The sequence below is a fragment of the Primulina eburnea genome, chromosome 15 (genome assembly GCF_022965805.1).
Source record: "Primulina eburnea isolate SZY01 chromosome 15, ASM2296580v1, whole genome shotgun sequence".
NCBI lineage: Eukaryota > Viridiplantae > Streptophyta > Magnoliopsida > Lamiales > Gesneriaceae > Primulina > Primulina eburnea.
In genome coordinates, this window is record NC_133115.1 from 32392794 (window position 1) to 32407474 (window position 14681).

The 14681-nt window shown below is 37.2% G+C and overlaps 1 protein-coding gene across 3 annotated transcripts; it reads right to left on the reverse strand.

The window, feature by feature from the left end:
* Positions 1-550: 550 nt before the first annotated feature.
* Positions 551-13355, reverse strand: LOC140813665 (kinesin-like protein KIN-12C). 3 transcript variants are annotated; one of them, XM_073172299.1, is made up of 32 exons: positions 12806-13355; positions 12540-12679; positions 12205-12360; positions 11986-12069; positions 11780-11899; positions 11584-11697; positions 11405-11497; positions 11155-11315; positions 11010-11084; positions 10323-10410; positions 10192-10250; positions 10039-10102; positions 9889-9954; positions 9640-9807; positions 9454-9561; positions 9139-9374; positions 8987-9056; positions 8839-8898; positions 8677-8735; positions 7348-7414; positions 5348-7078; positions 3963-5252; positions 3779-3886; positions 3464-3627; positions 3294-3381; positions 3133-3207; positions 2508-2741; positions 2055-2153; positions 1895-1969; positions 1765-1823; positions 1514-1625; positions 551-1249 (listed from the first exon to the last, which is right to left on the reverse strand). In XM_073172299.1, the coding sequence occupies exons 1-32, from the start codon at positions 13101-13103 to the stop codon at positions 995-997; spliced, it is 6576 nt and encodes a 2191-aa protein (XP_073028400.1). In that variant the 5' UTR covers positions 13104-13355; the 3' UTR covers positions 551-994. The 3 variants fall into 3 exon arrangements, with proteins under 3 accessions (XP_073028400.1, XP_073028399.1, XP_073028398.1); XM_073172298.1 differs by having other exon boundaries at positions 9454-9558; positions 12540-13355; XM_073172297.1 differs by having other exon boundaries at positions 12540-13355.
* Positions 13356-14681: the final 1326 nt, after the last annotated feature.

Here is a 14681-nt window from a genome sequence, read left to right on the forward strand (position 1 = left end):
CGGAAACGGCCGTCCGGAAAAATCGACCGGCGTCGGAAATGGTCCGCGCCGGAGCCGGCGGTCCGTCGGCGGTCGGCCGGCGACGATCGTGGCGACGGTCGGTGGCGGGAAGTTGTGGTGAGTTTGAATATAAGAGAAGGGTAAAATTGAAAAAATACGAGGTATTAAGAGTTGGATAAATAATCCTAGGGGGTGAGGAGATATTATTTTAACGTACCTAATATAACTTAATCATTCATAAGAGATATTGACTTGATTAAATAATCACGCGTATCAAACAGCTGACTAAGCAGGATAAAAAAAATAATACCGCCGAACCAAACGCTCCCTAATTGTTATCCTAATTGATATCTCTGCGGGATGTTGGTTTGAACCTATTTGAAAGACAAACGAGTACTTTAGCGGCAGTCTATTTTATGAGCAATGCAAATAGTAGTTTTGGAATTGTTTTACCTCATTTCAACACGAGGCATCTTTTTTTAGTACATCCACATTATAATAATATTATCACACCAATACTAAATGATTTAAACTCAACTCTAGGTGTGAATTATGCAGTTGTTTGGACACTTTTGGCCAAATGAGTCAGGAATCAGAGTGTAATTTAGAAGATTGAAGATTACAAGCAAAAGACATTTCTGAATGCATCCGACATTCCAACTACTTCCAAATCAGTGCATCCAACATTCAACTACTTCCAAATCAATGTAACATGACTTTCAGAGACATGGGAAAAAAAGAATTCCTCCAGAGACGTAGGAAAGCTTTCACTTTCCTGGCACATTGCTACTACAAATGGATTGGGTTAAGCCTTCTAAATAACTGATCAATGACCAATGTAATTACCTATCTGCCATACATTATCAACACGCAAAGTAGGGCTTCTGCTCCCTACCAACAGTCAAACTTTCTTTCTTTCTTTCTTTCTTTTCTTTTCTTTTTTTGACTGTAGTACTGCATCAAAATATAATTTTTCTCAGTAAGTAGTCACCATCTACCTAAACCTTTTTTCTTTACCACGGCTCTCCAGTTTGTCCTCAGGTCTACGATACTGAGCAAATTCATTATTGATCCTTGAAAGAACTTTCTGTGAACGTGCCAACCTCTCATCAAGATCTAACTCAAATGGCCACATCAACAAGCTATTTGTTTGCTGTTGATTATGGTGTTGGCCGTCTTGCATTCTGAATAGCTTCTTCACCATTTCGTCTAATTCGACAACCTTCTTCTGTAGGTTACTCTTGTCTATCTGCAAGAGTATCAAGACAAAAAATTTGGTCTCGTCACATCATTTGACAACATTTATAGTGACTTATTGTGATTCAGATATATCAGTAGCAAAACCAGAGCATTCATTTGGGTTGGTGTGAAACTAGATAATGAAAGTAAAGGAAAACGAGCATATATAAAATTATATATGGACATTAGAAAATTTAAGAGGGAAGGGGAGCCACCCCCTGTCGACCACCATCTTCCTCTCCCCCATCACTAAGATAAATAGCGCCACTTGTACCTTCAGCATGTCGTTTTGTGCAATCAACATCTGGTTTCGTTGTTGTAGTTGTTCCAGCATAATCTGCAAACCAAGTTGGTCTGCTTTGCTTTTATTGACTTCTATAATACATCTGTAGCAAAATATAAAAAATCAACCTTATTAATGTCATGGTCACATCAACACTATTAATCCTAGTAATTGTCGGTTTAATAAAAAACAATGTAAAATGGAGTATTTCGGAAGGATTCGTTTTAAACAGCATCAATCACCTTTCTTTATCTTCATGTAATTCATCAATATGACTCCTCAGGTTGACAATTTCTTGCTCCTAGTGACAGGAAATATGCATGTGAATCATGAAGCTATAGTTTTTTCAAAAAAATGAAAGTAAAACAGTACCATCACAGCAAATTCTCGTCTCTGATGTTGAGCCTCCTTAATAAGCTTTTGAAGTTGATGCTTGTCAACTATGTTCTATAACAAGAATTTTGCGAAATATGCAAACTGTTATATTGATAAAAGAAAACATGAACATTATTTTGCTTGGGCCTGAACTTACAGCGTAATTGGTGATGTCCAGCTTAACACTGAGTAAATCCCTGATGACATCATGTGTCATGCTTTCTGCAGTGGCTAGTCTGGTATTCAGCATGCATACCTGAATGAGTATACATTAGCGGTTACCGTGTTAATGGACAAATTACAGGAAAATAAATTCCAAAAAGATGGAGCGCATGAAGGGGTTTCTCAAGAGTCAAGACCTAAAAATCATTTTACAGCATCCCAAACCATCAGGATAAAACAAGAAGCGCCACAGGCCACCCAATAGTAAAGGGAACATGGCTAAAACTGCATCAGCTAAAAACGAAATTTGCTACTCAAGAATATCTTGTACTAAATCAAACTACACAGATATCACTTCATGATCTCAAAGTTAAGAAATGTGTTCATCTAAGTTATGGCTGATGGGACCATCAAATATCTTTCACAACTCACAACAACAGTGTATTACCTCTTTATGCTTACTGGCTACCAGTGCCTCAAGCTCTTCAATTTGAAGTCTAGCATTTGACAGCTCCCGATCCTTTTCTTGATTCACTTGCTGGACCAAACTAGCAATGCATCTGAATGGTGAACTAGAACCCCTTGTTTTTGTTGAAATTTTATCAGCACTTTCTATAGTTGGCCCAACAGATACAAACAGTTCTGGTTTAACTTCACGAACCATTGCTTCCAAGTTCTTGTACTGTGCATAATACAGAATGCGGTTGCTTGTAATTGACATGATTAGAATTGAAAAAGTATAAAATAACAGCCAAAGTAAATGTAAATTTTTGTGCGTTGATTATAACTAATGCATTTTCCCACGTGGATGCCAATTTTTAATTCTCTTCTCCCTTGCAGTAAATATTCCACATTCATCTTTCAGCACTCAGAAAACTTTGATACCATGAATGAGTTCTAGGCCACTAATTTGTCCCAAGTTGAAAAAGCAGCAAGCCAAACGATCATTAAGCACTATGTTGACTTCAAGATCAGATATCAATTAAAGAAAAGTAATGTCAACCAAAAGAGGGAGTGAAATCCGAAATTCCAATAAGAACCAACTCATATAAGGTTTATGATAATTTATTTACCTTCTGTTGGTACTGTGATGCCTGTGCTTCAGCATGCAATACAAGTTCAGAGATATAATCTTTGAATTGATTGATCTGAAGTATAAACATGCAGTTTACATTAGAATACAAGGAAAATTTAACAGTATGGATTGCGTAATAAAAGCTAATCATAACCAAACCTTGTGATCTTGTTCAGCGTTCTTCTCTTCAAGAAATCTTATTCGGCAATGGGCCTCATTAGCCTCGAATGCTTTGATGTGCAATTTACTGAAAACAGAATAGTATGACTACTTGAAATGATTTTGAAGGTGAATAACAATATGCAGAAAAAATCACAGATTTTATGAACCTTGAAAGTTGATCTTCGATCAAAACCGAATTCGTGCTATCTGATTGCATGCCTCCAGTAAAATCCTCCACAGTTGATAATCTGCGTCTAAGTGCTTGAAGTTCCAATTCTAGTGTATCTTTTATCGTGCAATGTTTTTGTATCTCTTCCTCCATTTCTTGTACCTTAAATGTGTAAAATATATACAAAATATTGAACAAAGCAATTCTTCAACGGGTAATATAATGTCAGAACATAACATTACGAAATTATCCTCGAGAGTTAAAAAAATGATAATGCAGCGTAGTTCTCTAGAAAAGAGAGCACTAAACTTACTTTTTTTTCTAAAACATTTATGGTGCATTCAAGCTCCTCGACAGATCGTTCTAAAATCTTGACTTCCTCTTCCTTTTGCTCAGCATACATTTTACTTCCCTCCGACTCCTATGGAATTCAGGTTGAATTCAGAAGTACCCTGAATCGACTCCACAATCTCAAAAAGCTACCCAAAATGACGTACCTGACGGGCTTCTGCAGCTACAGCTTGGTTCTCATCAGCTAATGCACATGCCATATCGAGCCTGTCTTGCAAAGAACAGAGTTTTTCAAAAAGTTGGTCTCTCTCTGCAGTCACTCTTGTTAAAGATTTTTCAACATCTTCCGTTGAAGGCACTAAATGTTTCTCTGGCGATGAAGATAAACGAATAATTTCTTTTTCCAAATTTTTGATAGCTTCTCTTTGCTCTTCTACCAGCTGCTCTGCCTCAGAGTTTTTCAGATAAAGATCTTTCAAAAGAACTTTTAACTCCACATTTTGCTCGGACAAAACATTCGACATTTCTGTTGCCTGATCTAATTCAGATTTTGAGTTAAATAGAGCTAGCGCAGCTTCAGCCATTCGGTCTTCAACTTTTGCATTCTTGGCTTGCATGTCATCAAGCAGAGCTCTTTTGATCTGTAGCTCATTCTGGACTTCGTTTGATGCAAGAATTAATTTTTCAATTTCATCCTTAATGTCTTTCCTGTGGGAGGCTAATTCTTGTAGCAAGCTGAAGTCAAACAGTAACCCTTTCAGTAAGATATCTTTTCGTTCCAGCTCCCTCTTGAGTTTGGAGTTTTTATTCACAGTGTCAATATGGACTGGGTCGAACTCTTTAATTTCTGTTCCCGACTTATCTGCAGCATGATCTCCTTCACTTTGACATTTAACAGGATGAGAAGTAGTGTTGTCATCCCAACTTATATTACTAATTCCAAGTTTATTTGTATTTAAATAATGCTCTTGGAGTGGAGATCTATCAGCCTTTGTAATTTTGTTAATTCTTCTGAATCTGTGAACGTACTCCCCCATTCGGCACTGTAAGACAAGCATGCTGATATCGCTCTGTAATGCCTTGCAAAACAAGGCATCCAACCATGATTTAGATCTGCAGAAGAAAGATCGTGTCTCTTCAACAACTTTATTGGCATCACTGCATGCTGATAACCCCAAAGCTGTTTGCATTTGAATGAAAAAGTCTTCAAGCGAAGTTAAGATGTTAGCTATTTCTATAAAGCTAAACTGGATCTGATCTCGCAATACTTCATTTTCTCCATCTTTCAGAAGTATACAGAATTTTAGCTGTTGTATCTCTTCAATCAAGTTTTCTTTATCTGCCATTAATTCCTTTCCTGATTGCTTCCACATTTCTGTCATCATATTTGCCTTTTCATTTGCCTTTAGCATTGCTTTTAATATGTAATCAGCTTCTTCCATGGTTTCGTAAGCCTCTTCAAGTTTGGTCAAGAAGTTATATCCTTCATCTTCCAACTGCATGTAACACAATATTGTAATGAAATAAAGCATGGAAAAAGTGAACACATTATATTTTGAAGCGTGTATAAAAATACTCGATATTATCTCACCTCCCCCAATTTTTGGCTGCTGCTGTCGACTCTTCGGCTAGCATGTTGATCATGTACATCTCCGAGTCGCTTAATGCTGTTCTCTATTGCATCCTGATTAGACAATTTTAAAGCCTCAGCAGCACAACTCTGATTTTTTTCATGAACAGAAACTGCCACGAACTCCTTTAGCTTGCCAAAAGTTTTGTAAGCTTTTGTGAATTCCTTCTTGAAAAGTAAACATGCAGTATTATGGCTAAATTGTGTTACTTCATCAGGCCTTGGTTCAAGAATTTGTTCAGTTAGTTTGTTTCCACATCCATATCTATTGCTTGAAGAAGACTTATCCCCATCACCTGCACTTTGAACTGAAGAATCGGAGCATGAATTTGAACAATCAGGGTTCCATCCATCCATCTCTACCAAAGATTCTGTTGAATCCACATGGAAAAGCTTATTCATAGCTTGGTGAAAGCATGCAGTCATAGAACTCAACTGGTCATTGATACAAGAACCATTCACTGCTTCTTCAGTCTCTGATAGACTCAGATTTGCCGATGCAGCATCAGTGTCAACATCTCCACTTCCAAAAGCATTTTTATGAGTTAAAGATATAATTGTGTCGGCACTTCCTCTGATATTGTCTATGGAAAATTTAGAGAGCACATTTTCCGCTAATAAAGCACCATAAGCCTGATTTTCAGTAATTTGGCCCTCTTTTGGTAAAGGTTTCCTTTCTGGAAATTCTTTTGCATCAGTTGAATCATCTGATATTTTAAAGCACTGTAATTTCTCTCCACTTAAATAATTTTCAGATTGCTGATACTTAGTAAGCACAACCGTCGCACCCTTCAAGGAATATAGTTTTTGTTCCATTTGCAACACATTTTTTTGTGCATCTTCCAAACTCTTTTGCAGTAGCAGAATAGTTTGTTCCTTTTCAACACAAATTTTAGCAGCTCTCTCAACATGTTCACCGACCCAACCATTGGCACTCGGAAAGGAATGAGAAATACTTGTTATTTGGCGAGCGGCATCTCCTAGGGATCTAGAACCATCAATGAGAAAGGTGGTTAGCTCCAAAGTTGCACTTTCCCACTTTGAACAGACATATTTTAGTTCTTCCTCCTTATTTGATATGCTGCTTTCAAGATTTGAATTCTGTTGAGTCAAGGAGCATAAACGCATTTGAAAGTCTTTTTGAAGCCTATCCATCTCTTCTTGTAAATGAATTATAGCTTTGGCTGCCTCAAATTCGACCTCATTTTGAACTAATTTAGTTTCGTAATCCTTAGATAGCCATGTTGTATGTTCTCTTATGTATTGCCCATTAAGTATTTGTGCTTCCTTGAGTTCCCCACACAACTCATCCAACTTTGCTTGCAAAGTCACAATGCCAGTGGCTTCTTTGCCCTCAATTGCAGCATTTGGATTTTTATTTCCTGAACCAGAAATATCTCGGTCATAGCCCTTACATTTGTCCTCGAGTTCTCTCATCATAATTTCCCCATTATCCTGTATTTTTATCCCCTTCTCATTTCTTGGCTGCACAGACTCTGGTTCTTTATCCAGCTGGACATGCCACAATTTCAAGGTTTTAAGCAAAGATTGTGCACCCATCAACTGTTTGTGGACATTGTCACAGTTCAACTTTATATTCTGACCATTTGCATCATGATAAAATTCATCATATTGATCGTTGCTGGAAGTAGCCTCATCGACTAAATTTTCACTCGGTAAACTATTCTCAATCTGCAACATAGTTAGAAAATATCACGGAGATGCAGCAAAAAAAATGATTTAGTCAAAATGTTCATTTTCTTCAGTTATTGTGATTAAAAGGAATTTATCACCTACAGTCTACGTGCTTCATCTGCATTGTAAGTTACACTACCTACTATGAAATGAGCACCACTCATGACCATTGTATTTTCGTTCACATGTTATACGGATATATTTAATTCCAAACAATGAACACATATTAGCACTTATTTGGGAAAGTGCATAGAATTTGTCCTTACCGAGTCGAAAGTATCTTGGTTGCAGTTCATGCTATTTCCAAGTTGTAGTTGTAATTCATCAACTTCCCTGAAAAGCATAATGTTTACAGAAAGAACAATCGACAAAATAAAAGTACATGACCAGCTATTACTAGTAAATTTGATTACGATCTAACAGAAAATAAACACCATAAGTACCATAAGTTCTGACTCAATGATAGTAGATTAGTAGTCCAACTTGTGTTACAAAAAGAGTAACATTTCTATGAATGTGGGGCTATTGCTTTCTTGATAGTGTAAAATAGGGGGCATACTAAATGGAGTTGTTACAACCCTTTAGTAGAACTCTATCTCAAAAGTTAGCTATTGAAGGGACGGTGCCCAAGAGTTTATAAACCCGCACGACAACCTTTTCACAAGTGATGTGGGACGAACCATGACACGTTACAATCCATCCTTTTTCAGAACCGACGTCCACGACGGTTGGTTACTTCGTGGAACCCATGCGCATGTGAGCAGCCATGACTTCGCGGACCACACATGTATGGGGGTAGCAGCCCTCCTCACCCCACCGGAATGAGGAACGAATGGTCTGATACTATACAACCCTTGGGTAGAACTCACTATCAAAAAGCTAGCTATTGAGGGGAGGGTATCCAAAAGGTTATGTTATGAACCCACAAGACAAGGTTTTCACAAGCGATTTGGGACGAACCATGACGCATTACAATCTTGTTATAAGGTGCTCAAGAAGTTATAAATCCATAAGGCGGGTTTTTCACAAGTGACGTGGGACAAGCCATGCCACGTTACAATACAAGAGTACGATAATGGTTCACTGTTACGGACCAAGGTGAAGGCCCAAGCAGTTCAAAACTAATGGTATACAGTAGAAGGGCCCGAAAAGTTTAGGATAGAACAAAGGAAAAAATATTCTTTGAGGTTTTTCTTTCCATGTATAAGGAGACATTTCCTAATTATGTTTTGGGGGATTTTATTTTGGAAACGATATGTTAATTTTAGTTTGTAAACGATATATTATCATTGTTGGAAGGGAATAAGATTCATTGACTTCCTGTCACTTACCACTTATCCATGCATGACAAATTAGACAAACAAAGAAAATTTTTAGAATAATAATAGTTAATTAAATTCTTATCTGAAACTATCATTAGCTTCCTTAAATGGCTGAAGAAAACTAACACAAGAAGATGAATCAAGAAAGGAATGAAGATGAGCGATATCAACGCTCAACAGTAAGAACTCGAGATACTTCAATGGTTCAAATGTAGTGTTGTTCAAATTTAGAGAGCGCGTATAGGCAATGAAGCTTGAGTCAGGCAGATTCACCTAATTAGTTCGGTATTCATTTCCTTGCACCTTTGCAACTCTCTTTCAACTTCAAGTCCCTGTGTTTTTGTGCAAATCTAAGATTGGGGACAACAAAAAATACCCAAAATACAGCAATTTGATTGAAGAGTTGCAGTGTGATTAATCATTAACCTATTTTACCTTTGTTGAAGGGCACTGTTGGTTTGCACAACTTTTATCGACTTCGAGTAATTCTAGAAGCTTCATATATGCAGGACAAAGTATAAAAAATATCAAAGTGGATTGAGGTGAACATTTGGATTTATATTATGCAATAATTTCACCAGACCTGACTGTGTAATCCAGATATTTCATCAAGCAATCTCTCTCTCTCTCCTTGTTCAGAAAAATCTCGATACCTGTAATAATGGAAAATGATCGATCTTTAAAGGGTATAAACCGAGCCCACCGAAATATTGAACATGCATTCATGATTGTTACAGTCGAATTTGCTCTCGCAGTCTGAAATTCTCCAGTTCTAGTCGATCTACTTCTGGATTCCTATCAATTTTTTCTTGAAGCTGCTTAATTTCTTCTCGTAAAGCAGTGTTTTCATCCTGATAAAATTTATCAGCACAGACTGGCCCATCCAACAATGATTCCAAGTGTTGTATCTTTTCATCTCGGAGTCTGAGCATCAATTTGGTACGCTGAGCTTCTTCTTCTTGCTGATGAACCTTCCAACAGATTTTAAACTGTCATTTACTAGAAAATGAAGTGAAGGCATAAGAGGTCTAGAAAGTGGACTTGACAAACCAAATTATTCATCCGTTCAATTTCAGCTTTCAGTCTTTTGACATCCATCTCAGTCAACTTCTCTCGATGCAGGGCACCACTTAAGGTATCTTCCAAGTACTTCGTCTGCTACAAACAATTTATTTGGTTAAACTCCGTGATTATCAACTGTGTTGGAACAAAGTTTATCTTGGAGTTGAGTGATACCTTCCTAATTCCTCCCTTTGGAATCTTATGCTTGCCATACACATTGGTTTCATCAAATGTCTCGTACCTTCCAGGAAAGTAACCCAGGCTATAATTTTCAGAATCTGGAGCAAAATCTATAGGTTTCAGTGAAGCATGTTGATACTTCATCAGGAATGACAACTGACCCTGTTTATGTGATAAATGAACAAATTACTAGCTTCATGGTGCCAAAGATTACATGTGAATACTCATGTAACAAATTTCCACCTTTAATTGTTGGATTTGGTGCTGCAATGCAATGACATCCCCTGAAGCATCTTCATTTATTTTAGCCTGAAAACAAACCAAGGCATCAGTAAAGAATAACATAAAAAGCCTCATCCTTCCACTGAAAATAAGCTCAATCAAAATCTATACATTATTCTGAATAAGCTTGGCACGTTGTGCAAATTTCAAAGTGCTTAAAGTCTCGTATGCGGAGCTGTAAAATGAAAAGAAAATTGTGATAAGACATTGTTTTCGAAAAAGCCCACTGGACTCGTCCATTTAAAACTGATATAATTACTATACCAGGTAGATGGGCTGATGTTTGCAATTATTGTTCTTTTTGAATTTCCACCCAGAGAGTCCTGCATCCATAGAGGTGTATATCACAACAAAACATACATATCAACAGAAGCTCATGATGCTTGCTTTCTGACCTGAAGAAGAAACGTTAGTCTAGAGTCTCTGTAGGGTACATGTCGATGTTTCCCATGCGCCAGATCCACCAGAGACATTATTACCATTCTAAAGGTACAGTTAATGAAAAAATCAGAATATCGATACAGCATCACTATGGCTCAGCTAAACAAGCAAATGAGCAATAAAACTCAACTGAGGAAAGTTTCTTCCGGAGGCAATATCGGATTGACAGTTATCGCTACAATATTAATGGAACCAAAATATATCCACAATTGAGCAACATAGCACGTTCTACCGAATTGGCACAGTTCTCCATGCTTCAATCGTATACATCTCTGTAATAAAGCTTGCCAAGCTGACGAGTTGTTTGTTTATTTGAAATATTATGATCTAGACATCATCTTGTTTGTTTAGAATCTTAACAATCTAACATTTCAGGATCCGCTTGTCCTATAGATGTTTGAAATTTGAATGCATATTAATTTCTAGTCATGAACTCTGTGAATCTGACAATAACTAGGTAAACTAACCTGAAAGGAAGGAGAAGGCTATAACATGCAATAGTTCCCAAAAACCAGGAGGGACATTGATGGCATACAAGATGAAGATAGTATTTGTTTATATGTCCAAATATTCATTCAGACAAAACCAAAAGGAAAATTTGATGGCAGAATTAGAATTGGAATGAGTTCAGAAACTTCTACCCCAGAGTTGAAAGAGACTTATTTATATTTGCTGCTTCTTTCAAACGATCTCCTTCTGCCCCAGAGCTTTTCTGCCTATCAAAACAAAATTTCATATGTGATTACTGCCTCGTAACGAAGATCTGTTCATGACATCAGTTGTTACCTCTCAGAACCAGCAAGATCTACTAGATTCAATCTTCCAAACCTAAGGTGGACCGTGGAATCTTTCTCCCACCGGCTCTCAATTATGCAAGTAAAGACACTGTGGGATCGGCTGCTCTCACTGTTCATATGAGTTGCTGCTATTTTCCTATTTGCAGCACCCTATGCCAGATAAAGGAATAGCCAACTGTTTTTCAAAATAACGAATGATCAAAGATTAATATTCGAGAATATTCAATTTTGAGCATCACCTGTTGCAAAAGTTTGAGAACTTCATTCGCTGTTCTAACACTGTACTCGGTAAGGTTTTCAACATATACCCCTTTCTTCAAATCTTCTCTGAGCTATATTAATTAAAGTTTAGTAGAAAAATTCGGTACTTGAAAATTTAACCATACAAATTGAGTTCATCGGGATAAATTTAAATTACCTGGAGATTAGTGGACAAAGGCTCGAGAAGGTCCGTTATTTGCTCATTATATATCTCTAGAAAAGAACATTTGCAGCTATAACTTAATCTTTCGTTCTTCCTGTCCTCTTCTTCCTTAAAGATGGCCACAAGTGGTATTTAGCAACCAGGAAAAGTATAAGATTCACCAAATAAGTAAATATCATCACTGTCTGACCTTTGTAATCCTCGTGAATAGGTACTCGAATGTACGGTAAGTAATGCCACGATCAGCACTGAGCTTTTCATTCATCTTATCAGTTTCACCCATCATAGTATAGGTCTTTCCACTACCTGTCTGCAATAAGTTTTTAAGTATTCTATGATCAATCAAGGCTGACTTATAATCATTGTCCAACAACAAAATGTCTCAAATATGTCTACCTGTCCATAAGCAAACATGCAGCTGTTATACCCGGACATGCAATTATCCACCATGGGCAATCCCACAACTCTGAATAGCTTTTCCTGAACATATTTGGTCATGCAATTTCTCGTAAATTTCTAAAGATTTTTAACTGAAATTAACAATGGCTGTCATTATAAGAATAAGTTTCACATTAAATGTAGCAACATATCAAAAAGTACACGAGAGACGGGCACCTGTGATGTACTTTCACAAGCAATGTGATCAAATGTAAATCTAGTTTCGGGATGACCTAACCAAACTACCGACTGTGAACTCTCTTGCCTCACGCATCTCCCATACCCTTGTGAAACAATTTCGTTATTATTCAATGGTCTAATCCGAATGAAAACCTGCATTCAACAACGAAGATTAAAACAAACACCAAATGCTCTTAAAAAACCAAGAAGAAGAAGAAGAAAAAAAAGAAGGTAAATTAGACATCCCTGGCCCACGAACTCGGCAGTTCCAAACAGTACAACAACATCAAAAAATATGACCGGATGAATAGTGAATTCATGTTAAAACTGACCTGCACATTATGATTCTCCCAAAACCCTGGGTCCTCGTCAAGCTCAAATTGTGGAACCTGAACCAGTAACTGTTCTGGATCTGATATTGAAATCCTCCTAGAAACCCGCGGGCAAACCCCTCCTCTTCCTCTTACACTGCCTAATGGACAAAGCACCCTGGTGAGCGTACCACCACTCGAAGCAGAACTGAAGTTGGAAAACTTAGGCCCACTTCTAACTTGAGGAGTACTTTGAGCTGAACTGGGTTCAGAATGAGCAGCTTTACCTTTAGCGTAACCTCTGGGATTTTTCAGAAACGAAGATATCTGCTCAGTCTCCGCAATCGCCTCTAATGTTTTGCTGCCAATACACCTGGATGATTCCGGTTTCTCTTTAAAATAATGCTGAAGAAGTTGGTTGTGAGTTCTTGATTGCAACTGAGACGGGTCAGGGATTGAAATAAGAGGAGATCTTGATGAAGTCAACTGCATTTGATTCGACGGGCTTTCAAATCCGTTTTCACTTGCTAGATATTGCGGTGACTTCAGCAGTGCCGGACGAGTTGAAGAGCCGTCGTTGGACATGGTTGAAGCTTTGATTCGAGATGAGTAGCGAAGAATGGAGCATAAATTATGGAATTGCTTGTGAATTTATGGTTTTGGGGAATTGGTAAACAGCGACACGCAAAAACTCCATTGACAGAGCAGTGCAGTGCCGAGCCCCACCTGAAATTCAAATTTGAAATGGGAGATGGAGATTTTTATTGCACTTTCCCCCTAGGGGTTTATGATAATTATGTGCTAACCCCAAAAATATTACTATTATTATTTTTTGGATATTACCCAGTATATAATATATAATTATTATGATATAATCTCCATAATAAAAATATATATGCTAATTTTGGGTTTTTTTTTCAAGTGAATATACTCATAGTTTTGGTTTTATATAATATATAATTATTATGATATAATCTCCATAATAAAAATATATATGCTAATTTTGGGTTTTTTTTTTCAAGTGAATACACTCATAATTTTGGTTTTATAATTTTTTTATAATATATTATATTTGTTGAATGTAATGATTTATTATGCAATAGTCGTAGTATAATCGACATAATGATCATTTATTGCTCATTCACACTTGACTTATACATTGAATATTATATAGTTAATCTCCGCTTTATAAATTACCTGTATTTAATTTTGATCACTCCTTTAAAATACATTTTGTTATATTGGAATACAATATGATATGTATAATATTATTAGGGGAGATGAAGATTTGAATTGAAATTAATGATAATGTTGATAGGTATAAAAAAAAAATTTAATAGCAAACACAAAATATGATGTTCTTGTTGTATGAGATGGTGTCCTTCTCGAAAATTCTGAAACGAGGCAAGAATAAATCATTTATCCGCAAGACGATATTGCCCTATACAAGTGCTTCACGTCCACGACAATCGTCTCTAAGATACAACGACTTCTATCAAGAGTAGCGGCACAACAAGCTCTCGATATCAACGAACAAAAAAATGCAATAACTTTCAAGTGTATAGAAACGAAAATCTTGAATAGAGAAGAAATTCGATGCCAAAAGTATGTAAATGAACGCATGTAAGGGATATATATAGAGCATCAAAAATTATCTTGAATGAACACAATATTTCGTACAAATGTGCAATCTTTGATGAGTAGTCGTCTTGTTTCGGTGAAAGAACGCCTTGTTATGTCTGCGCACACTCGGACAGAGCGAGCCGCGCGCCCTGTTCTGTCTACGCACAGTAAGGCACCGCATCGCGCTGCTGCGCGCCATGTTCTGTTCGATGACCCTCAAACCAACAACAAGCGCGCATCCGCGCGCCTCGCTCTGTCCGAGTACATGTATGCGAGTGTGACAAAATATATTTTTCAAATAAATTTGTTCCAAAAGATTGATAGTTGTCAAAGACCACCATGCGCCGCGTCGGATGGGCGAGCGCGTGTGTTTAATTCACCGAAATCTAACCTAGCAACGTCTTCATCTTTCTAAAAATTTTGGTATCCTTAGGACCCAAACTCTTAGTCCACATTAGAACTAATAAAAAGGAGCAACTTCCTTTAAGCTTTCAATATGAAACAATCACATTTTCATTTTATTCAACTTTTCTCCGACGG